The 27,498-nt window shown below is 35.2% G+C and overlaps 2 protein-coding genes across 22 annotated transcripts in view; both read right to left on the bottom strand.

The window, feature by feature from the left end:
- NRXN1 (neurexin 1) overlaps positions 1–27,498 on the bottom strand; it is a 1,385,770-nt gene that overhangs the window by 1,306,926 nt on the left and 51,346 nt on the right. The window lies entirely within an intron of this gene.
- Positions 11,600–11,842, bottom strand: LOC114045406 (40S ribosomal protein S27-like). Its single transcript, XM_027865408.1, has one exon. It carries the CDS (start codon positions 11,840–11,842, stop codon positions 11,600–11,602), a length of 243 nt encoding a protein of 80 aa, XP_027721209.1.

The following is a 27,498-nucleotide window of genomic DNA, read 5'->3' as shown; positions in this document are numbered from 1 at the left end:
TGCTTCTTGTCCCCATGGGAATGAACACTTTGTAAAGTATTTCCTTCTGGTTAACCTTCACTCTCTCTTGGCTCATGGCAGGCCACTCAATGGTGTAGGAAGAAGCTGATGTCAAACACCCTGGGTATTCCTAGTGTTTTCTAATGCCTCACTTTTGCCCTTCAAAGTTGCCTCATTCTGTCTATAGCCTTTGGGTTTCTATTTATGATCAATTCTTTTATATCTTTCTTCCTTTCTTGCTTAATTAACATGCCCGGAAAGGCAATTTCTGCTGTTGGACAGACTTGGGAACTTTTGTTGGCTTTCTTTTACAGCAGGATTCTATTTTTTAATTTCTTGGTTTTTTTGGAACCCACTCAATAGTGGCATGTTCTCTCAATGTTGACTGATTGGATGCTGGGATGTCTATTAACAGTTCCCTACATCTGTTGTAGCTTGTTTTGTCATGTAGTTTGTCTTCATTCTGGGTTTTGGAAGGAAATGAGATCTCTTTTATTTTTCCCATTTTTTCTTTGTCTTTTTGCCTAATTCAGTTTAAATGTCAGTCTTCGAATAGGTTACACGCTATTAAAGAGGAAAACTAAAATCATGATATGATAAGGCTATGTTAGGTATTCCACATTAATGGAATAATGCTTGTGGTTTCATGTTAGTATTCAGGGTGTATCAAAAAAAGAAAATTCATTTCTAAATAAAATCATCACTAACATATAAAAGTATGGCAGTTATCAAGAAATGCATTGTAAAAGCAAGTAAAAGTCTACACACAGACATTGCAAAAACAAGACAAAGAATGCCACAGAAAGGAATATTCTACTATTTATTTTTAAAAAATCCCTGAAATGATTGACTATTTATATTTATGGTAAATAGTTCAAAGCAATCCATTCAAGGAGGCAATACATTATATTCAATACATTATATATGAATAATAAATATGTATATTTATACTAGTACCTGAATAGTATAATTAAATTTTTTAGTATTCAGCACTTAATAGCACCTGCCTTCCAGGCTTGTTGTAAGGATAAAACAATCTGAATATTAAAAAGTGATCATTAAAGGTCAACATCCTTATTAATGACACACTTGCTTGTACAACTACAATGTATTTGAATGCTGAAGGTAAGAAAACAGTGAGATCTAGTTCTCTGTAATTAAGCACAAGACAAGCTGGGATTGAAGAAGAACTGAGAATGAAATAAAAAAAAAAACCACCACCCTGATATGATGTGATACTTGATCATCAAACTGAAGTTGTCCTGATTAGTCAACCATTGCAGAATATTGCATTTCATTTTTAAAATACCAAACCAAACTATCAATCCAAGGGCACTTTTTGTATCACCTTCGCTTGTTTCTCCAAAGGAATCATGGATGACACTTAACAGAGACCAATAATTTGCTCAGTTCCCCCATATACAAGCAAAAGATTAGATTTTGATTCAATTGTATAATGCATTTAATAGCATATGTAGTGGACTCATACTACTTAATTTGTATTTAAATAATTTACCATCCTTTGAAAACTTGAAAGGGAAATCCTATCTTTTTTTGCTATATTGAAGTAGAATGTGGCAATATATTGAAGTTTGAATAATATCATAATTATATAAATGCTATATGACATACACAAAATTCTTCACCCTACCAAAACAGAATATGTTTACTAAAACAGTTGTGTATGAATATATGTCTCTATCATAAGCTATTTTTATACTATCAAAAGAGAATAAATTGTCAAGTAATGAATATGGCCTTCTCTCAGAGAGGAAATACCAGAGTTTTAATAAAAAACAAGATAGATAGTTTCTGTTGATGCAGAAGGATTTCCCTATTCAGCAGAAATGTTACACAGCTTGTAGGTAACTTAATCTTGCTGATGTCTTGAATACATTGCTGCACTCAGCTGACCTATTTTCCAGATTCCCCATAAAACTATAACTTCACATTGTGTTACTTCAACATGGCTCTCATTCTAAAAGTCAAAGAAAATATACTGGGTATGTAATTAGGATGTCTCTCCAATTTACATGAACCTACACATCTGCTTGTCCTTAACATGCCCCAAGCAGTATTTCACTTCCACCAGTTATCTCCCATGTCTGCTAAAAGGGAGGAATTTCCTCAAAAAAGCTTTTTTTTTTAAAGCAGGGAAACAAATTTCCAAGGAAGAAAAGTCATATGAATATCTTTTATGGAATCTCATCCTCTCATATATTATACCATGTTGTCAGCTTTCTTTCTCATTGGTTAGGCTATCTTTATGTTTGAGTTAGCTAGTAAAAAAAACAAACCTACAACAATGCACTCCCCAGTTCTTTATGGTTCTACCACACATCTTTAAATTACCTCCTATCTGATTTAGCCTTTAGACATGCACAGCAAAGATAGGAAAAAAGATGTGAAATTGTCAAGTTTTTACCAATGGATATATTTTTTTTTCCTTTGGTGAGGCAATTGGAGTTAAGTGACTTGCCTAGGGTCACACAGCTAGTAAGTGTCAAGTGTCAGAGGCCAAATTTGAACACAGGTCCTCCTGACTCCAAGGCCAGAGCTTTATCCACTGCACCATCTAGCTGCCCCAATAATGCACTTTTTAAAGGTAGAATTGATACTTAAGCCAAAATCCATGAGGAATTTCCAAAGATGAGCAACAGGCAACCACAAACTAATAGAGTGAAAGATCAAGATGATGAAAACAGTCTCTAGTAAATATTCTTAATAAGGGACACTTTTATAGTGATTTATAGTTACTAAAATTGACATTTTATATATATATATATAATCTGTGGGTGAGGATAGATAATGTCATTGAATTCATATTCATTGACAATTCATTTCATTTTGATGGTGTAAAAGTAGCTTACGTTAGACAGAGACATATAATCAGAGGTAATTTTTTAAAATATGTGCATTCCATTTTGGTAGGATGAATTCTATGTATGTCATATAGCATTTTATATAATTATGGTATTTTTAAAATTTAATATAGCAAAAAATGTATCCCTCATCTTAGACTTCATGGGATGGGGCTGTTGGAGGGTATTTATTAATCACTATCTATGTGACAGAGACTGTGGCAAATATTTTACAAATATTAGATTGTTTTATCCTTACAACAACCCTGGAAGTCAGGTGCTATTATTATCACAATTTTACTGTTGAGAAAACAGTGGAAGATAGAGTTTATATTCCTTTCCAGGGCTCAGTTCAATTGCAAAAAAAATGTACTAAATGTTGTATAGAAGGAGAATACTAGATTGGAAGCAAAAAAAAAAATCCTGAGTTTGACTTCTAGTTTTAGATCTTAATATCTGTTTGGCCTTGGATTCCATTTTCTCTCTGTGGGTTTATATTTCCTTCTCTGAAAATGGAGGAGGTAGTACTGTATCATAGAATCATACATGAAAAGCTGGAAGAGTCTTCAGAAGTCATCTCTTCAGCCAGTCCCCTCATTTTATACACAAAGAAGCTGAAGCCCAGAGAGGGCATGACTTTCTTAAGGACACACAGGTAGAAACCAATAGATATGGGATTCAAACCCAAGTTCTCTGACTTTCCCATTCTTTTCGCAGTAATTCAATTAATCAATAAACATTTATTGAGCACCTATCATGTGCTAGGAACTATAATGTGCTATGTTAACCTTTCTAAAGGTTCTTTCAAATTTAAATTTTGTGATCCTTTGACCCACTGTGTGCAATAGTAACTGTTTCTCTTTTGGCCAGCAACCCTGAGGGTCTTCCCCTCCCAGTTTGAGTTTTTGGGTTTTTTTGTACTAAAGGGGCCACACCTTTACTCACTTCTAAAAGAGATCTATTCACTGAATGGGCATTGCCTCACTTAAAGTGAGAACCTGAAAAGACCTTAGCTTAAATGGGCCAGGGTCTCCCATTGCACCCTGACCCTTCTCCAGTTATCCTGATGAATATCTGGCCACTGGACCCAGATGGCTCTGGAGGAGAAAGTGAGGCTAGTGACCTTGCACAGCTCTCCCTCACTCAAATCAAAATCAATTGCAAGTCATGTCATCATCTCCCTGATGTCATGGTCCTCTTCGCGAAAGCCAAACAATAACAACAACAAGACACTGGGTTAGGTGCTAAGGATACATAGGTGCTGGGATAGGAATGGAGGATATATTATAAATAAGTACAATAGCAAGCATGTTGTTCAATTAAATAACAGTTTTATCAAAAATTATTTATTGATTATTTATTGAATGCCTTATACAGTGTGGGGACTACGGCAAAACAAACAACTAGTAAAACATACTTAATATCACATCAGCTAGGTGACATAGTGGATAGAGCATTACATCTTAAGTCAGGAAGACCTGAGTTCAAATCCAGCCTCAGATACTAACTAGCCATGTGACCCTGGGCAAATCACTTTAACTTTTGGAAATCTCAGCTTCTTATTCTGTAAAATGGAATTAATAAACCTATCAGGGTTGGTGTGAGGATAAAATTTTAGATAATCCTTACAAGGTGCTTTGCAATACTTAAACCGCTATAGAAATGCTATTATTATTTTATTTGTTGTTATTGTTATATCATCTCCTATGGTTATTAGTGTGATATTCAGCAAAGGAAACTTAACAAGAGGCTTCCTTCCCACTGATCAGAATGCTCTAATGGCTTGATCTCTCAGCTGAAATAAGTAAGCACGCTTTTTTACCAGATGGAGGGAAGATGGAATTGTTCCACCACTAAATGTCACAAGGGGAATCCTGTGCCTGACCTCAGCACAGTACTGTGCTTGTTCAACAAACTGCTAGGAAACTAGCCCACTCTCAGGTTATCTCATGTTGGGACAAAGTCCAGGCAGACCTACAAACCAAATGAAGGCAGAACAGCAAATAAAAACATGAAATATGTAAGAACAAGTAATGTTTTCCTTTTAACCATACTGGTCTGATCATGGAGAATTTTGTATTTCCCTATAAAATGTAAGTTATTTTAATGAAATGATGGGGGAAAATGAATGCAATAGTTCAGTAATACTCTAGAGATGGATTAAGGAGAAATTCTAAATTCTTTCTATATGAATAAAACACGTTCTTTCTGAACATATCTTCAAAGCACCCAAGGGCCCAGATTCTTCTCAAAGATATGAGTGAAGTTACTGGGTACAGGATCAATGCATTTTGCTTTAGTATCAAATTGATGATATTTTAAAATATCTGCATAAAATAAATTATTAAGATTTTTCAAAGGGAATTATGGCATATGCAAGGGCTTGCAAACATTTCCTTTTCCATAACTTTACCAAAGTTACCTTTAAGAAGTAATATTGTCCAATTGGCAAGTCACTTTGGGTGACTGTCTGCCTTCTGCAAATCAGTAAGTGAAATACTTGAAGGCCAAGAATAAAAAGAGATAGCAAAGAGCAGAAATGAGCCAACAATCATGTAATCAACCTCTAAATTTCCAAGCTGATTCATTTGAACTAGTTGTTTATATGTCTCATAGTTTTATACTATTTTTCCTTGTAATCTATTTATCTTTCTCCCCTTCTTCCCCTATTAGGTACTTAGTAAGTGTTCATTCAGTTGAACAGAATGAGGTCAGGAGTTGTCCTATCCTGGTTCAGTAATCTGGATAACTGGTGAGTTTTGTTCTTCATCTTTTACTTGCTTTATATGTGCTCTCGTAAGCATCTGATTATCACACCTTTCTGCAGATGATGCCCAGATGTAGAGATCAAGACTTTCTCCTGGGACTGCAATACTGCATCAACAACTGCCTATTTGGCATTTTCAGCTGGATGTTCCAAAGGTATCATCCACTCAACATGCTCCAAATAGAACTCATTATTTTTACCCCCAAAACATTCACTTCTTTGCAACTTCCCTATTTCTGTTGAGGGCAACAACATTATTATGATTACACAGATTACCTTGTAATCGTTCTCAACTCTTTCCTCCTCATTCCTCATCTCTAATCAGTTACCAAATGCTGTGGAATCAACCAACCTAACATGTCTCACTTGAATAGCCTCCATTCCATTCACACAACCACTCCCTAGGTCAGACTTTCTTCATCCTTTGTATAAACTACAGGCACACCTAGTTTTATTGTGTTTCATTTTATTGTGCCTTGCAGACATTGCAGTTTTTTGTTGTTGTTTTAACAAATTGGAGGTTTGCTGCAACCCTGTATGAAGCAAGTCTATCAGTGCCACTTTTTCAACATCATGCGCTCACCTTGTGTCTCTGTGTCACATTTTCATAATTCTCACAATATTTCAAACTTTTTCATTATTATTATATCTGTTATGGTTATCTATGATCAACAATCTCTGATATTACTATTGTAATTGTTTTGGGGCATCATAAAACATGCCCACATAAAATGGCAAATTTAATCAAGAAATGTTGTGTGTTTTCTGATTGCTCCACTGACCAACCTCCTCCATCCCACTCCCTTTCCTTGGGCCTCCCTATTACATGAGACACAACCATGTTGAAGAACATTACATAACCTTAGTTGATAAGGCAAGTGGTAGGGTTGAGAGGATTGACTCCAATTTTGAAAGAATTTCTACTGTGGGTAATATGTTACCAAACATCATCACATGCTACTGAGAAAACTTTCATGAAAAGAAGAGTCAGTCAATGCAACAAACTTCATTGTTGTCTGATTTTAAGAAATTGCTCTAGCTATCCCAACCTTCAGTAACCACCACTCTGATCAGTCAGCCGTAACTAGCGTGGAAGCATAACACTCCACCAGCAAAAAGATTACAACTTGCCGAAGGCTCAGATTATGGTTAATAACTTTTTAGCAATAAAGTATTTTAATTAAGGTATGTACATTAAAACATAACACTATTATATACTTAATAGGTTATAGCATAATGTAAACATAATTTTTAAAAGGACTGGGAAACCAAAAAATTGTGTGATTCTCTTTTTTTCTTTCTTGTAGTGGTCTGGAGCAGAACCAGCAATATCTCTAAGGCATGCCTGTAATTTCAAGAGTCACCTAATTGGTCTCTGTGCCTCAAGACTCTGCCTTCTTCCCATCCTCAACACAGTTGCCAAATTGATATCCTAACACACTGTTAGGAACTTGTCATACCCCCACTCAAAATGCCCTAGACCTTTTTTTTCTATCCTTTCTATGCTTATTGCATATTCTTCTCTTCCATATATATTTACCTTCCAAATAAATTGCCATACCTGCTGTCCTCAGAACAAATATGCCATATCTTACCTCTGTATCTTTGCTCAGGGTCTACCACGCCTGTAATGTACTTTCTCCTCTCTGCCACCTTAAAGAATTCTTAGTTTCCTTTTAGGTTCATATAAGTTGCCATTGTCTACCTCAAGCCTTTCAAAATTCACTACTCGAATATTGTACTCCCCTTGTCCAGGATCTTTGAATCTATTTAATTCTTTGTTTCTTGGTTTCTTTCTTTTTTTTTTCACCTATTTCATTTTCAAAGGTACAGATGCTTTTCTCTTGATGTAAACTTTTTCATATATCTTCATCCCCCCCTTTACACAGTAGGTACTTTGACAAATATGTGTTGCATAAAAAAATTATGGGTGATTTTAATGGGTGCAGTAAACATTTTATATCAATTAATTTTATTATATAACAAATATGGGAGAAAGGAGGAGGTAAATTATTTTCTCCTTTCAGGCACTCATTAAAAGCATACCTGGATACCTTAATACCCTGCTACCATAATGTTTATGCGATTAGAAGTTGCTGTGGATTTGAGTTATATATCAGAATACCATTTGTTAAGTCTGAGCAGAGCCAGGGGCTAGCAATGAACATTTGTTGTTGTGGCGGTATTGAGTTCAACTCCTAATGACCCCATCTGGAGTTTTCTTGGCAAAGACACTGGAGTAGTTTGCCATTTCCTTCTCTGGCTCATTTCACAGATGAGAGAAACTGAGGCAAACAGGGTTACATGACTTGCCCATGGTTAAACAGTTAGTAAGCATGTAAGGCTGGATTTAAACTCCTTACTCCAGGATGAGTGCTCTCTCCACTGTGCAACATAGCTGCCCCATAAATATTTATATCATGGCTATGATATGCCGGGTACCATGTTAAACACTTTATACTAATATTATCTCATTCAATCCCCAAATAACCCTGTGAAGTTGGTGATGTTATTATCCCTACTCTACAGGTGAGGAAACTGAGGCAGACAGAGGTTAAGTGACTTGCCCAGAATCACGCAACTAGTAAGTGTCTGAGGCTGAATGTGAATTTAATTCTTCCTGTCTCCAGGCCCAGGGCTTTATATGCTGTTACACAAGCTGAAAACATTTTTCAAGGTTGTTCTCTGCAAGCATGTTTTAATTGAAATTACATTTTCTTCAGATAATTTGCTTTGGTCTGGATGTAGTAGGACAGTCATTGGTAGATAAATTTCCATAGACTTTGTCCGTGCAGACTGTTGGTCCATTTGATAAAATGTCCTGACATTTCCGAAACAGAAAAAGGGGCATTAAAACTCAGGTATATACTTAAATTTCACTTAGCAATTTTATACATTAATTTGTGCTTACCCAAAGGATATTTGAAAAATTATAAACCTTGGTTATTAAAAGTTATTAATGCAAGGTAGTTTTATTAAACCACACTAGTATTTCATACTTTCTAAAAGACATTCTTCCTTTGCTACTTGCAGAAGTAAGTGGATCCTTCAGGTCATCTTGGCATTACACCAACCAGCCATTTTACTGCCTGTTCAATTGTTGTTTTTATTGTTTCCATTGTAGGCTCTCAAACACTGGCAATGAGCTCAGGCAGAGGTAAGGTTTTCCCTTAACCAAACGAGCAGCTTGCCAAATAACTCCTCCACTGCATTCTAGTGATATTTGCCAATTCTTGACTTAGAAATTTTGTTTCGAAGCAGGGGAGGAGGAAAATATTCCTGAGTTATAGATGATTTATTTTCCATACATTGACATGTTTATATTTGGAAAATGCAAATAAACAACATTCTGTCATTTAATATCTTTTTGACATGATCCAAGAGATTTAACCTCTCAGTGCCTCAGTTTCCTCATTTGTCAAATAAGAAGGTACACAGAAGATATAGACTGGACACATTGGAGATAACCCACTGAAGTAGTCTGCCATTTCCTTCTTTAGTTTATTTTACAGAAGAGGAAACTAAGACAAACAGGGTTAAATGACTTGCCTAGGGTCACACAGTTAGTAAGTGTCTGAGGTCAGATTTAAACACAGGAAGATGAATTTTCCTGACTTCAGGCATGGTACTCTATCCTGTGCCACCTAGTTGCATGTAACTGATATTAATGGCAACCAATGAATGCTTCTCAGAGGTAAGATGCTACATGAAACTTGAAGGAAGCCAGGGAAGCCAGGGAATGGAGATGAAGAGGAAGACAATTCCAGGCATGGGAGACACCCATTGCAAATTGCACTGAGCCTGGAGGTTCAGTGTCCTTTGCTGTGTGAGGAACATTAGGAAGGCCAGTGTCGCTGACTTGATGAATATGGGAGCAGGGGAAGAGTAAGGTAGACTAGACAGCTTAAAAGGGATAAGGTTATAGTGATTCACTGGAGTTTTATTGAAGGAAGTGGGGTGAGGATGGGGATGATATGGTGTTCACTTTGTCAATTAAATGGAGATTGTCCTGAAGTGGGGAAACTTGAGGTAAGGTGAACAACCAGAAGTCTCTTCTGTTGACCCAAGATTAATTTGTTTTTGTTGCTGATGTTGTTATTTCACTATGGCACACTGCTTCCTTCAGAGATGTAAAATATAAATTCTAGGACAATGGCTAAGTGAGAGATCATGCACAAAGCTGGCTTCCTCAAAACCCTCTCTTAAATGGAGCAATCACAATATCAGGGCACAAAACTTTCAAGATTCCTCAAATGAAATCTTGAACATGACTCAGATTCAATGAAATGAGAAAATTAAAATGAGATTGGTAAAATAAATCAATGAAATTAAAGAATCAGGGGTAGAAAATAATGCAAATCAAGAAAAGAAATTTCCTGAGAAAAAAATTTAACAGTGATGTCATAAGAAACAAACTTTGAATTTTCTCAAGTAGCCAAAAGGGAAAAAAAGTTATTGCAAGAGTTGAAGAGAAGAAAAGGGAATTAAATTATTTAGGGATTAAATACAGAAAGAACAACTATGAATCTTAGGTCCAGATGATTATAATGCCCTTTGTTTTAGAAATGTCAGTGGAGAAATAAAAAATATGCATGTTTTGATTAAAAATATAATTGTTTCACTACAGAAAGGTGGAAGGAGGAGGAAAAAAAAACATACCTAGGGATTATTGTATTGGACAAAGACCTCAAAGCAATATAGACAAAAATTATGGATCCAGGTGACAGAATATAGTGACAACTTGGGAATTGGATTAGCTTCCCAAAAAAAGGAAACTTTGAAAAAGAAAAAAAAAATTTAACCCCTGTATTTTAAGAAACCATGAAGGAAGTTTCATGCAGATATTGGGAAATAAAGGAGAAAAATCATAAGACATCAAAGATGGTAATTCTGACACTCAAATAATCAAGTGACATCATTATTAATTTTCAAAACTTTAAGAGGAAATGATGCTATTAACAACCAAGAAGAAAGGCATTGCATATTAAAATAAAAGTTGAGTTTCATTAAATATTTCTACCAAAATGTCTATGAAGCTGGGATATTATATACCGAAATTTATGAGATCATTTGTTATAGAATGTGTTCCTATAGAAGCCATCTAAGATCTCTTCCAACTGTAATCTTAGAATTAGGAGAATCTTTTGTCTGAAAATTAGCTTGCCAGATAGTTTTCATTTTGAGGGGGGAAAATGGACATTTAAAAATGAAAATGTATTTAATGAGTTTTGGTAGAGAAAAGTCAAATCTGATATAAAAAGAAAAAAAGGTCATTGACAAGATTACAAAAATCACAATTCATTAATATACTGCCAACAGTAAGAACAGTTCATTTCAAAAGATGCACATAAATATAAGATGGTAGAATAAAGTAATATTTATTGTTTCAACTTACCTGCATAAATTCAAGTTACAATGACATTTGAAAAAAATTAAATTTAAATACTGAATTTCTTTTAAAAAATTGAATTAAATTGTGTTTAATGGTATCATTGACAAGAGTATATCAATATTAAACATTCTGTTGCTTTGGCCAAAGTAATCAAATCAATAACCTCGTTCCTTCTAGAAAGGGTGTGACAAGTGACCAGCCATACATCAACTCCTTATCTTCATGACTCCGTAAATTAAAACTTCCTTTGCTGACTATAACTCCCTTATATGGCTTCTATTCCCCTATAAGAATCTAATATCTTTTGAGCCAAGGACTGACTCTCTCTCTCTCTCTCTCTCTTCATATTTGTATTCCCTTGTTTTCATTGTGGTGCTGAGGACAGAGTACTTATACATTCTTTCATTTGGTCAATTGGTCATAATGACATGACAACTAAATTTATAACAAAAATCATTCAGTAAACATTTATTGACTATTCGCTATGTTCAAATCACTGTGTTAAGTGCAGGGTATATATTTGCATCATGTTTTATTCTTTACAGTTTTTCAATCATCTTTATTCAGTCATTAATGCTGCTACCATATGAAGGAGCATACTTCTGTGAGTCTTGCCTTTCCTCCAGTAGGCTGACAGAGCACAGTGGAGCATCCCACACAGAGAACCACTGTTTGTGCATGGCTGAAGACAGTGGGGATTTTATAGTACTCCGGGCACTTTACATCCATGAAATACAAGTTCGGACTCTGCACCAGGCACTTCTTCTTGGGTTTATGCTTCTTCTTGGGAAAGAGGTGCAGGAGGTCTTTTGCGAGAGGCATGTTGGCACAGTGAGATCTTCACTGCCAGAAATCAGGGTATATTTTTTAAAAAAGGTAAATTACAGTCCTTACCCTCACCGAGCTTAACATTTAATGTGGGAGATAACATTCAAACAAATACATGTTGAGTTTAAGAAGTCTACTGTAGCTCCAATTTGAGATGTCCAAAAGGCAGTTGGGGATGTAAAATAGGAGGTCCACAGAGAAAATTTTTTTGGGGGGAAGGGAAGGTCTGTTAGGAAATCAATACTGAGGGCAGATTTTAATGTCCTAGAAACTGTGATTGAAAAAAACCACAAAATATAAGTTACAGATTTCAATAGTTTCAAGGAAACTAAATTTGATGGTTAAAATAAACTAATGGAAGGAATGGACCAGATGTTCTCTCTCAAAGACATTTGTAAAATTTTCTACAGCACAAATAATTAATAGTTATATTAACAAAGTAAATTTTAGGTATCATAATAAGAAGAAATAGCTACTTTAAAAGAAAATATGACATTAAAATTATATGAAGTGTAAAAAGTAGTTTATTGAATAATTCTTGGGCCAAAGAAATACCAGATTAATATTAATACACATTTTTGTAGCATAAAAACATTCAAACTATTTGACAGAATTTGAGAAAAATGAGCATTGGAAGAAAGTAACAAAATTCATGGAATAAGCATAAGTAAAGAGGAGGTAAAAATATTTTTCCTTTCAAATGATATGATACTATTTTTAGAAATGCCAAACTACTCAAAGAACAATAAACATAATAAATGCTGTTGAAAAGATAGCTAAACCCACTTTCTTTCAAAATTACCACTTTCTGCCATCACTCACAATAACCAAATTTAATTGCTTGAATGAGAAATATAATTTTCCAGAATAACAAAAGCATATCATATTTTGACATTAAGCTAATGTAAATGGATTACAACTAAAAGTAATTTTACCTAGAAAAGTAAAGAAAATTAATATTTTCTGGCCTATCTACTGCCTAGGAAAACAACATGGTGAAAGTGTCAATAATAGATTATATAATTTATACATTTAATTTGCTACCAATTATAGTACCTTTTTGCTTCTTCATAAAATTTTATTAAGTGAAAAATTCACATGGGGAACAATATCCTAGACATTAAAGAGGATTTTTTTAAAAAGAGGGATTAGAACTTACATATAGATTTTAAAGTCTATTTAAGCTTTAAATTATTAAAAACCATCTAGTTTTATCCTGGTACTATTCTTAAAATAGAAAAAGTAGATCAATTGGGCAGAGGAGATAAACTAAAATTAGCAGCAAAGGAATATATGAGAATATTATTTTCCAAATCCAATAACTGAAAACACTGATGATATTTATTCAATCAAAACTGTTCAACAAATGGTACAGTCCAGTTAAAAAAAATCGTATAATATCTTGATATGCTACATGTGAGGATATCTTTCAACCAGATAATCATCTAAAAGAAGTTATAATAGAAACAATGCTAGATGTGGAGCCAGGGGATCTGGATTCAAACCTTGACTTTATTACTTATATGTGTGACCTTAAGCAAGTCATTTCAATTCTTCTCTGGATGTCAGTTACTTTACGTATAAAATGAAGGGTGCTAAAATGATGGCCTTTTAGGTAACTTCCATTGCTAACTCTAAAATGCTATACATTTTAACATAAAATAAGAAGATAGTTTAAACTATCTATTATAAATATAAATGGGAAATTTATGCCTATTTCACAAATAAAAATATGTCACACAAAATAAATAGATTTAGATATTTAATTTAAAAATAATTCAGAATATAAAGGAAAGAAGTAGACTAGGGAAAAACATATTCATAACTAATTATTCTGAAAATCTGACATTGAAATTGAATGTCAGAATTGACCCAAGTGTATAATACTAAGACCCACTTGCCAAGTAGTCAAATAGAATCTGAATAGGCAGTATAGAGAAAAATATATTGCCTAAAATCTGGTCAAACTATCTACCAATCAGAGAAACATGAATATGAATGAATGTGAGATAGCAACTTTGACCCACATTAAATTTCAAAAGGACAAAATGAAATGTCAATAAAAACCAAGTCAGGTACAGATGTGAATTGGTATGATCTCTTAGAAAGTAATATGGTATCATACAGTAAGAGTTATAAAAATGCCCAGACCTTTGGATCTTATACTATGATTATATATCAAAAATATCATTTATTGGAAAAAATAGTCCCTCTATTACAATTATATTGGGTAAGTAATTTCTCTGTTACAATTATATCCCAACAATACTGCAAATTGGAAAATAAGATCTATGTATAATATTCATAGATTTTTTCTTTAATAATACAAAACTGTTTGCAATGGCTATATCCTTTGGGGCAGAGAAGTGGTACAGTGGATAGAGTGCAGGGACTGGAGTCAGTAAAACTCATATTCTTGAGTTCAAATCTGGCCACTTACTAGCTATGTGACTCTGAACTAGTCATATAACCTCTGTCTCATTTTCCTATCTGTAAAAAGAGCTGGAGAAAGAAATGGCAAAGCACTTCAATATCTTTGCCAAGAAAACCCCAAAAGCAGTTACAAAGAGTTGTTCACAACTGAAACAACTAAACAAACAACAACAATGCCTGAATAAATTATAGCATATGCATATAAGGGGAACTTATTGTGAAATAAAAATCAATGATTAACATTATAAATATGAAGCAACATAGGAAGACATATGAAGTGATATAGAATGAAGAAATAAGAATAAAGAGTATGTGCAGTTAGTTTAACTGTGAAAAATAAAAATCTGCAATTTAAAAAAATACTTTAAAGGGAACATGAGTTCAGAAAACATACAAAGCACTTTTTTTCTTATTGTCTTATTAAAGTGTACATACACATTAAAAAATGTGAACTATAGCATTTGCAGATTCATTTATTACCAGGTTATATTTATTGCTAGAAAACATCTGTTGACTACTTTATTCTAATTTTACTAGACTCTACCATTCATCATAGTATACAGCAAAGGTCACTCTTATTGGGAGGTAACCACCTATGAATCTTTCTTCACTCCTCAACTATCACTTCATCTTTTTTATTTCATTCATATCTTTTTTTTTCATGTAGATAGAGGTAGCAGAATACTGGAAAAATAAAATAAAAATCTAATTCAATACATATAATATCTACTACCTCACTCTCCTTTTATATAGTTTTCATCATTCATCCTCGAAACCTTGAAATGAGTTTCTTTGAAAATCCCATGCCATCTGACAACTCCTTCCTTATATGCCTTCATTGTTATATTATTCCTCCCTTAAACTTCTATTTGTAGCTCAGTTGACTTTTTTTGTTTTTGAACACTTTGTGTCACAATCTGTTCTGAAATCATGGATGGATTTCCCTTCTGTCACTGCCTTGAAACCCCAGGTCAAAGTTCACTTGCTTTATGGAATTTCCTGCATTTAATTTCCTCTGCTCTCCAACATACCCATACCATCCTTCTCACTAATTACTTATTTATAAACTTTTTTTATAAGATAATTATTTATCATGTCTAAGGCTAATGCAAATATTTGTCTTGCTTTTGACTTTAACAAACTCACAGCCCTTCATATTAAAAATATGCCGTTTATGTTTTTCGCAAGGATATAAGTTCAAACTAACAAGAGGATAGATGAGTGTTTTTTTGTCCTGTCCTTGGCTATATCAGGGGCACACTGTAGCCCCAGGGATGAAGATGATGATGATGATGATGATGATAACATTCATATAGTGCTTTAAGGTTTGAAAAGGGCTTATATGTACTTTCATTTTATCCTCACAATCCATTTTACAGATGAGAAAACTGAGGCAGACAGTCACTAAGTGACTTGCCCATGGTCACAGCTTTTAGGTATCTGAGGTCAGATATGAGCTCAAATATTCCTGACTTCACTGTATTCTGTATAGCTGTATCCACTGAACTACCTCACTACCTCAGAGTTCTGGGTTCCTGGAATCTGGCCATCTTAGGAAAAGGGACCTATCTTCAATGTCTATTGATTATTACACAACAAGCTACTTATTTTGGGTTAAAGGGCCCAACCCTAAATTCTGGGAAACTTCAACAGCACATGGGCACCATAATTAGGGAGTAAGTTTTAGGGCAACCTTTATACAATGTAACTTGTCCCTCATATCTGTGAGTGGAGTAGGAACAGCAAAGTCCCATTTTTCCCCCAGAGCAGTGAGGCCCTATGCTTTCCTTATATCCTAATTAGGCAACCCTTTCCCCTATATCCTTAGCCCTATATGCTGAGTAGACAACTACTTCCCCATATGATGAGCACACTACTTCCCCCATATGCTGAATAGGCAACCTCACCACTCTGTGGCAGACCCAATCACCAGACCTTGTGGTCTAGGGACCCTCAGCCCACCCTATCACCAGCAACCTTGTGGTCAAGGAACTTTCCCAAGACCGAGCAAGCACAATGAGACTCCTCAATGCCTGATAGTAACTTATGTGATGTCAAAGTTTCCATTCACATCTTATGAATATGGTAATGAAGGGACTCTTGAGAGTGAAACATGGCTATTTCAAGATAGCCACTCGGATGATCCAGTACAATGCAGGTACAAGTCTTTTTTTGCTTGCATAGCACAAAGATTATGCCATAGCAAATTTCCATAAGTTACTCCGCATTCAGCTCTGATATAAGCAAGTCCCCATTCCCCTTCCACCCAACCAAGTAGTATCCTGAGCTTCTTGGTTCCGTGTGATTTTACAACAATAAAGCCCTGCTTGGAAGGACTCTGGCCTTGGTATTCTTACTGACTCCGAACCAGCTCTCCCACTGCATGAGAATTGGAATGTATTCATATTTCTATGTTCTTAATTTAATTTAACAAACATTTAGTAAAAAGCCTCATATATTCAGAATACTGTACTGTGGTTACATGTGTGTGTGTGTAGTAGGGTGTTTGTATGTAGGTTGGTGTGAGTGTCAGGGGTGGAGAACCTATGGCCTTGAGGCCACGTGACCTTCTGGGTCCTCAGGTGCAGCCTTTCGACTGAGTCCAAGTTTTACAGAACAAATCCTTTTATTAAGGGGATTTGTGTGTGAATTTTGTATTCAGTCAGAGGGCTGCACTTGAGGACCTAGAGGGTCACATGTGGCCTCGTGGCTGCAGGTTCTCCACCCTGTAGATGGCTGACAAAGCAAAATTTAGGTTAAGATTCCATCCTTTTACTCATAAGGCATAACGTATCATAGGCAGCTAACCTGGAATAATTCTGAATTACAAACCCAGGAGAATCAGGGCTGAGCTACAAGATAAATCTTAGAGAAAATGTTGAAAACGATATTTAAAAACATGGAATCAGGAAATCAAAATTTAGGGGAGAAAGATCTGAGAGACTATCTGGTTTACAGGTAAGCAACTCACCTGTAAGTGGCAAAGCTCAAAGAATATAATCAATTCTACCAAAGTCACATTGTTTAATAGTTCATAGATGACGAAGGGCAATCTGCGTTGGTGGAGGGAATATCTACCCTGGGACCTCCCTACAATAACTATTTTCTGTGGATTATAATACAATGTTTATTGTTTCATGTATATATATATATATATGTATATGTGTATATATATTTATATATGTAGGTGCCATATTATATAATGTTATGCATATCTTATGTTTACTATAATAATGTGTGCTATATAATATAAAACATATCACATGCTAGATGCTAGATAGATAGATAGATAGATAGAATCACAGAATATGAGAGCTGCAAAGAACCTTGGTCATCATCTAATCTAATCCAATACATGCACAAAAAGCATCTCCACTGTAAAATACATGACAAGTGATTATCTAGCCCTTGCTTGAAGACCTCTAATAAAATAGAGGAAGGCAAATCCACTATGTCTTAAGGCAAAACTCTATTTTTAAAAATATTTCTGTGTTGCTAAGGCCTGTCAATTTCACCTTTGCCATAACTCTCTAATACACTCACTTCTTTTTCCTGATATTGCTACAACCCTGGGGCACTCTATTTTCCTCATACCTAGGTCATTATCACAGTTTGCTGTTTACCTGCCTTGAGTCTCTCCCCACTACATTATGTTGCAAGAGTGATTTTCCTAAAGGTTAGGTCCAATCTTTTATCCCACTTTCTCAATAAACTACTGTGGCTTCCTATCACCTCCAGGATGAAATAACAAATCCTCTGCCTGGCTTTCAAAGCCCTTTATTACATAGACTCCATCACCCACCTTCTTACATTTTACATTCCTCTGACCCACCACCCAGGTACTCTTAGATTCAGGGACACTGACCTCCTTGCTATTCCACAAACAAGGCATTCCATCTCTCAGCTCCAGACATTTTCACTGGTTGTTTCCCATGACTGGAAAACTCTCTCTCTTCTTCTATGCATCCTGGGTTCCCTGGCTTCCTTCAAATGCCAGCCAAAATCTGATATTTTACAGGAAATCTTTCCCAATCCCTCTTAATTATAATGCTTTTCCTTCTTATTTATCATGTATATAGCTTGTTTGTACATATTAGTTTGCTCATTGTCTCCCTCATTAGATTGCAAACTCCTTAGGGATAGGGACTGTACTTTGCCTTTCTTTGTATTCCCAACACTTAGCACCTGACACATAGTAGGTACTTAATAAATACTTATTAATTCACTATTTTTTTTGACAAGTAGTCTACATTTGTGTCTTTGCAACTTTTGCCCATTGCTTATGGTTCTATTTTTAGAGGCCCAATAATCATAAATTTAATCCATCTTTATACATGGTAACAATTTTAATACTCGAAGTTATCTAACTTGTCCCGTTTGAGCCTAATCTTATCCAGGTTATAATCATCTTAGTTTGTTTAACTACCCTTCCTATGGTGTGGCCTCAAAGCCCCTTCCCCTGCTAGCCTCTCTCCTCTAGATGCTCTCCAATCTAGCTATCATCCTTAACTGTGGCATCCTGAATTGCAAACAATACTTGAAAAGAGAGCTAATAAAAGTAGAATATTATCTTCCTATCCTTGGAACTATTTTGCTCTTAATGCACTGTAAGATCACATAAAGTTTTTGGGTTTGTTTGTTTGTTTGTTTGTTTTGACTGCCACATCACACTGATGACTCATATTGAAATCATAGTGCATTACAATTCCTAGATGTGCAGTTACAGGGCAAATAGATATAGTGCCCAGCCTGTAGTCAGGAAGACCCAAGTTCAAATCCAGCCTCATAAACTTACTAGCTGCATGACCCTGGACAAGTCACTTACTCTGTTTGCCTCAGTTTTCTCATCTGTAAAATGAGTCAGAGAAGGAAACGGCAAACAATCCCAGTATCTTTGCCAAGAAAACCCCAAATGAGGTCATGAAGAGTCACACATGACTGAAATGACTGAACAACAAAATTCTTAGACATTTTCTCGAAACAACTGCTATTGAACAATACACCTCCTCCATTTTGTAATTATAAAGCTGGGTTTTATACTTCTTTGTACTAAAGAAGCTAGTGATCTGGTTTTGTCGGGAAGACCTGTGTTCAAATTCTATCTCTAAGTCATATTGGCTCTGTGACCATATTCAAGTTACTTAACCTTTCGGTGACTCAGGTTAACTCAGTCAGAGAGCTCATATACCAAAGAAATCTCAAGTCCAGTCTCTATCCATACAGATATTGATATTAATGTCAATATAGTTATATTCCAAGCATGTGATTAGAACTGTTTGGGAAATTCATTCCAACTAAGGAGATTAAGGACTACTTTTAAATTAAAAATTTTTGTCAGTCAGGCAACAAAGTGGTACAGTGGATAGAGTGCTGGGACTGGAATCATGAAAACCTGAGCTCAAATCCTACCTAAGATATTTCTTAGGTAAATGTCCCTGGCCAAGACACTTTTAACCCTGTTTGCTTCGATTTCCTCATCAGTAAAATGAACTGGAAAAGGAAATAGCAAATCACTCCATGTGTCTTTGCCAAGAAAACCCTCAATGGAATCACAAAGAGTTAGACATGACTGAACAACAGCCACAAACAATAAATGTATAAGTCTTCAGGGCTCCAAAACTAAAACGGATCATAATGGATAGTGAGCAAAAACAACAAAAATAATACCTTGAATTCAAACTTTCTATACTAACAAAATCACAGAAATAGTTCCTATGTCTCTATTTTGTGTGTGTGTGCAGGGGAATGTAAAAGTTAGAGGGAGTGCTTTGATTTCATAGACGACAAGTGTCACTGAGCTCTCAGAAATTTTCTTTACAAGTATAGATTCTTTTTATGCTACTTAGAGCCTCAGAGAACCACCTGGGACATTGTGAGTTTAAGTGAATTACCAAGGATCCTCAGCCATTATGTGGTAGAGGCAGGACTTAAAGCTAGTCTGCCTAACTCCAAGGCTTCATCAGCCTATCAGGAGTTGGAGGGTGGGTGCGTGGGGGAGATAAATAGATACAAAGATGAGAGAGACACAAATATATAGCATATATCAATCAACCAAAAAGCATTAAGAGTCAGACAAATACAAAAAAAAAAAAACAAAAACCATCTCTACTCAAAAATGATCTGCCAAAATCATGGCTTGGCAAATCAGGACTAATACAAAGACATTACATAGAAGTTTAAAAAAAAAACAGAGATAAAAGCATTATAAAAGGCTTGAACTGTTCACTTATTGCATTTCAAGATAGTCTATCTTCCCAGCATGTTTGAAAAGCTAAAAAGCTGAGTTCTGTTGACAGAACAGACTTGTAATAAGTCTTAATGGGCTAATTGATACTCAGAGAAACAGTTTCCATCTAAGGGAAGTGTTTAGGGAACTTTCATCCCTGACATCATCACAACTAAAGGGCCTACAATCAAGACATGTCTGCTGCCAGAAAGCAACTTGACAGGCTTGCTAATTCAGCAGGCTACTGGTAAAGTACAAAAGACCAATGCCTGACTACCCTCTGTAGTAATTTTTATTATAAAGTAATGGCTGCTAAATATACAGAAGCAACCACAGGAAGAGAGACACTCATGACACTATCTGATGAATCATAGGACTGCTGAAGGATGTGTCTACTAGAGGAAATAATGAACATCTGTGAAGTATTAAAGCTTCCTTTCTTCCTACCAAATCTCAGTCATAGAGTTCATGTCAAAAATGGAAGATGAATAATCCCAGATATACATTTCCAGTACAAATAAGGGCACTGAGGTTCTAGTGTTCTGATTTTTAGCTATTATATCATTATGCACAGGGAGAAATCTTTGGGGATTATCTGTCAACAAACTAACTCCAGGAGAAAGTGAAAGAAGGGAGGAATGAAAAAAGAAAAAAAAATCTCAATAAGCAAATCAGACTTTTTCATGTTAAGGTTTTTATTTAAAGTTCATTAAAGACCCATCTTCTTTATAAATCCTTCTGGGACAGATTGGCTGCTACTCATTGGTAGGCCATATTTGTTAACTGGCAGTTTTCAGGAAGAAGTCATTTCACACCAAATCAAAGGGATTTTGTAATTGTAACTCTTACTCTTTGCTCTCAAATGTCCCCTTACCCTAAGAAGTAGATACTAGCACTTCAACAAGCTCACTTTCATTTTTTCTAATATGTTAAAGAACGATATAATAACACACAATTCTATAAGTTTTCTAATGATACGGTTATTGAATAATTAAAAAAAAATTGAGCTAAATAAAACTTCATTTGTCCATAAAGGTTGAACTTGTTTTGAGAACATCAAAATCTAGACTTTTATAATCTCAAAATCAGTCTTTACCACAACAGAAGCACATTCTTAGCCCAGTGACTTCTTAAATGACTATACTCTGATTGGATGATAATAGTAATAAGCATTTAGACAGTACTTAAAGGTTTGCAAAATGCTTACTACATGTCGTTCATGCCTCCACTATTATTTCAAGGCATACATTCTCCATTCAGCTAGAGAATTTTCACTTTAATCAATAACAAAAAGAACATTCTCTTGGGAACTAATGGATGGCAAAAAGGACTTGGCATTAGAGCAAAAGGCCATTAACCACATGTGCGCCCAGAGAAGGCTGTTGTAGGTATAGTGAGATGAAAACTAGATTTCCCAACATTCACCAAAAGCTCATAATTATGGATTTAGTCTATGAGACAGTATACAGAAATAAGTACAGCAGCACAAAATGTGGAAAGACAATTGAATTTGGAGTCAGCAGACATGTTTTCAAATGTTGTCTCTACTATTTGCTACCTATATGACCTCAACCATGTCACTTTTTTCCTAGGCCTCAAGACAAGTCAATTCAACAAGCATTTATTAAGTACCTAATTTGTGCCAGGCTTATTGCTCAATGCTGAGGATGTGAGGGAAGGCAAAAACAATCTCTTTTTCCTAATCTGTAAAATGGAGGTAGTGGACATGCAAGGTCCCTTCCAGCTATAAACCTATGATCTTATGCAAGTCAATTATTCTCTAAACTGTTTGATATTTACTATTCAAGCAATGCATTTATTCTGAGAAGTTTGAATTCACTCAAAGGGCCACATTTGAGGACCTAGAGGGCCGCATGTGGCCTCAAGGCCGCAGGTTTCCCACCCCTGAACTCTGCTGAATCTCAGATTGATAGGTTCCATGTTTATGCACTAATCATGATCAGTATCTATTCAGAGAAATAGAGAAGTTTTGTCACAGAGGCATTTTTCCCTTGAGGTAAACAATTACTCTAATATTCACAGGAATACATAACTATATGTGTGTGTGTGTACGTGTGTTTGTGTGTGTACATATACACATATATGTATATATTTATATAATATACAAGTATGCATGGATGTGTGAGTGTACATTTATAAAACTAAGGAATAACACAACCCAATTCATCTTATTTTAAGCGGTAAGCACCATCTGTGTTCCTAGTAGAATGATTAGTGATATTGATGAATATTTTAGAAGCATCATAATATTAGCTTGAATTACCAGTTATTCCCATTTTTATGATGTTGGAACTCATTTAGAAATTCCTCCAAGCAAATTCCCCACCATGAAATAATGTGTAGTTTTCAAAGCAGCTATTTACATTTTTGCTCCAAAAAATTACACTTGCCAAGGGGAACAACCTGGCTTCCATTTTTGTCTGTTCAACAAAGAAAAAAAATCAGTGCAAGCATTTCCACAAGAAAAAAAGGCATCTTACTAGAAGAGAATTAGGGAATCTATGAATAGATAGAATTGGGCAGCCCTCAAAATGAATGAAAAAAAAAGGAGGCAATATTGTCTCTTTTTTCAAAAACCTATCAAGAGATTTTTTTTACAGGGGCTACCCTCCTTTGTTAGCTTTACTATTCCCATTTTAAAGAATATTCATTTCAATAAAGTGTAGTTTCACCATTTAATATAATTTATAATACCCTATTGTACAACACTTTCAATCAATAATCCCTTCCTGAGTCCTCCTATGTTGTTGCTATGTTTCTTCTTCCCATCATTCTTCAAATCACTTTTGCCTTTGTCCCTCTCCCTATGTTCTGTTTCTACCATTACTTCTTTTTCACTTAATTGTTTCCTCTCACATTCCATTTTTAGGTCCCTTTCTCTATTCAAGCCTACCTATCTCTTCAACTTTAATCTACCTTCTCTAACTCCATATTTTCCCTCTTCCTGATTTTTCTGTCCATCTTTCCACATTTGTGCTCAGGATCCTACAATTTATTATGCAAAATATCTCTGGACTTAAGATTTTTAGATAGAATCATGTATATTTACCCTAAATTTGAGGGGAAATCAATCTGAATTAGTGGCAAGTATAAGTAATATGCATTTATGCATAACTATATTGTTTCCAAGTACATTCTGATGGCAAAAGGGACAATAGCTACCTGGCATAAAAAACCTTGTAAACAACTTAACAAACCCATAAGAAACATTTTTAATTGTCATATGCACTGCTTAAACATAGACACTGCTACTAAAACTTTCACTTTCAAATGGTCTCACATTTCTTATTTATATTATTCATTTACAAACTCTGTTCTCATGCACAAGTCTAAAATTTAATATTAAAGTCATCCCTGCCCCAAACCTGACATATGGCTAGTACTAACAATGAATGCTTTGTGGGTCTGGTTACACCAAATTATATAGAATAAAGGGCACTTTATTATGAGTATCTTTTGTGATACCTTGTCTGTGTGTCAGTCATTCCTGACAAGGTGAATATCCAATTGTGGATTACTTATATTATAGGCTGATGGAGGGAAGGAGATCATAAACCAAAGTGGCTTGAACTAGATGCTCTCCAGGGTCATTTCTCTTACATTTCATGAGTCCGTGAAAAATCAAACTGAGATATTTACAATTCTCTGTATCACTCTAACACAGCAGTTGTTGTTTAATTCCCCAATCCATACCTACCTGATATATCTTAATAATGCCATCCATTTGAGAATAGACTTTCTTTTATTTTTATGTCCTTTAAAATGTGAAAGGAATTTGTCCGTTCCCTAGGTCCCAGTGTTCATAGTTTACTGATACCAATGGCACTGAAGCCAGTAGACCTGGATTCAAATCCCACAACTGATGCTTAATACCTGTGTGCTCTTGTATATCATTTCATTTTTCTATGCTTAAACTTTCTCATCTATAAACTGAGGTAAAAGTCAAGCAGAAAGTTGGGGAAAATTTTTTATAGCAAGTATCTCTGATAAAGGCCTCATTTCTCGAATATATAAAAATTGAATCCTATTTATAAGAATACAAGTCATTCCCCAATTGATGAATGCATGAACAGGAAGTTTTGAGATGAAGAAATCAAAGCTAACTATAGCCATATGGGAAAATGCTCTAAATCACTATTGATTAGAGAAATGCAAATTAAAACATCTCTAAGGTACCACTTCACACCTATCAGATTGGTGAATAGGACAGAAGATAAAAATGATGAATGTTGGAGGGGATGTGGGAAAATTGATACAGTAATGCACTGTTGCTGGAGTTGTGAACTGATCCAAGCACTCTGAAGAGCAATTTGGAACTTTGCCCAAAGAACAACCAAACTATACATACCCTTTGACCCAGAAATACCACTACTGGGTCTATATCCCATAGAAAATAATAAAAAAGAAAAGTACCTATTTGTACAAAAAATGTTTATAGCAGCTTTTTTGTGGCAGCAAAGAAATGGAAATTTAGAGGATCTCCATCAATTGGGGAATGATTAAACAAGTTGTGGTATATGATGGTTACAGACTGGTATTGTGCTGTAGGAAATGACAAGTAGACTGATTTCAGAAAAACCTGGAAAGACATACATGAACTGATGCAAAGTGAAGTGAGCAGAACCAGGAGAACATTATACACAGTAACAGCAACATTGTATGAGGATCAACTATGAATGACAGCTATTCTCAACAATACAGTGATCCAGGATAATCCCAAAAGACTCATGATGAAAAACACTATCCACGTCCAGAAAAAAGAACTGATGAAGTCTGAATATAGGTGAAAGCATACTATTTTTCACTTTATTTTTTCAGAGTTTTTTTCTTTTGGTTTATTTCATCTTTCACAATATGACTAATACAGAAATGGGTTTTATATGATTTCACACATATAACCTCTATAAAATTGCATACTGTCTTAGAAAGGTGGGAGGTAAGGGAGGGAGAAAGAAAACTTGGAGCACAAAAGCTTAACAATTGAGTGTTAAAAATTGTCTTTACATTTAACTAGGGAAATATTTCTAAAAGAATAAAAAAACACAAAAAATGAAGAGGATGGAAAATAAAATAAATGGAAGAGGTTGGACTAGGCAGCATTTTAAATTCCTTCAAGCTTTAAATCTCTGAACTCTTCTCCTAAGCCACTGCTAAACTTACTGTTATAGGTACACAGAAACTTCTACTGAAGCATCATGAGCATCTCTGCCTAGCCAAATGCTTCATTTCTTCTTTAAATCTGTCTTGCTTCTCAAGCCTGAGAAGTCAGAGAACAGATTTGGAAATATCCACCCTCAACTCTACCTTACGGTAGAGGTGGCCCCCAGTATCTTCAATATTTAAAGATGACTTGCGTAGGTGATTTCTCCTTCCATAACAACAAAGTTCCAAAGTAGACTCTCTTAAAAATACCACAAATATTTCTTTCTATCATAGAACCTTGTAAATATTAAGAGCTCAATAAATGTGTACTGAATACATTAAAGTGGCAACCACAGTACCTGGCACATAATAGTCACTTAATAAATATTTATTGATTGATTGGAAGAATATTCTGTACTAAATATTTTAGGCACACATCTTCCAGAAACAATTTTAAAATTGGATTAAATTACTTGTAAAGATTTCTTTTGAGAAGAAGAGAAAAGGAAAGGGAAAAAGAAGGGAGAAAAGGGCAAGAAAGGGAGGGAGAGGGTGAAGGAAAGTTGAGATTGAGTTTAGGAACAGTCTCAGAAAAGAGCACCCTAGAAAACTATTTTCTTAAAAACATTTAATTCCTCTTTGAACACCCTCTCTAAGGACTCAACTTTACACTCATCAAAGGCAAATTCAAGAGAAATTTCTATACTTTGAATTAATCACTGATTTCTTTCCTCTCTTAGACAGATCACTGCACCAATCACTTGGTGGAAGAGTCTTTCCTAAAGCTGATCAGGACAGCGGGGACTGAGGGTAGGTTAGAAACTGGTTATGCCTTGGAGTTATGCCTTGGAATAAGAATGCTGTTAAAATATTTTAGTGCAGGTCATCATCTTTAGAATTGATAGTTAAAGAGGGATAATGTTTCTTATTCAGATTAGTTTAAAAGTTGCAATCTAGGATACTGAGAAAAATTCTTACTATTTCAAAAAAAGTAAGTAGAGATGGAAGGGAGTGGTAGGGATGTAGTGTGCTTCCATACCAGGATCCCCAGATCTGACTTGCTTGATGAATCATTTCATATTGTATTGCTATATGTCTACATTATTGATAACCTCTTCCTGCTATGCTCTATTCTTTTCTGCAAAACATTGTACTGTGGAAATATCTGTTCTATTAATAGTATCTGTAAGATTTTTTTTTTTGTAAATAGCTTTGCTGCTACGTTCAGGCTTTGCGTGGTCTTTAGAACTCTGATTCTCATCTGTCTATTTATCTATAAGTTCTATTTTCTCCACTCAAGCCACCACAACCGTAGTTCACATTCTCATTCCATCTTCCCCAGACTACTACAACTGCCTTCTAATTCCTCTAACTCCAATCTCTATTCTTTCCAAACCATTCTCTACTTTGTCAAACAGATTATTTTTTTCTAAATCATAGGTATGACCATACCACACCTGTCCTCAAGGAGTTTCAGGAGCTCCTTATTACTTCCAGGATCAAATATAGACTCCTCTAGCATTTAAAGTTCTTCTTTACCTCCCTATCTTTCCAGTCTCCTTACATTTTATTCCATTCTGCTTTATAACTCAGTTATACTAAGCTTTGTAGTTCCTTGAACCAGACAACCTATTTCTAGTCTCTGTACCTTTGCATGGGCCAGCCCTAATATCTGGCAATCTCTGTAACCTCATCTCCACCTCCTAACATACCTGGCTTCTTTTCAATACTCAATTCATATCTTTTCTCCAGATGGCCTTTCCCTGTCCTCCTAGTTGCTAATGTAATCTCCTCCGATGTTACTTTCCATCTACTCTGCGAATACAGA

The sequence above is a fragment of the Vombatus ursinus genome, unplaced genomic scaffold (assembly GCF_900497805.2).
Source record: "Vombatus ursinus unplaced genomic scaffold, bare-nosed wombat genome assembly UNPS02014778.1, whole genome shotgun sequence".
NCBI classification, from domain to species: domain Eukaryota; kingdom Metazoa; phylum Chordata; class Mammalia; order Diprotodontia; family Vombatidae; genus Vombatus; species Vombatus ursinus.
Note: the sequence above shows the minus strand (reverse complement) of the source record. Positions and strands in the feature narration are given on the sequence as shown.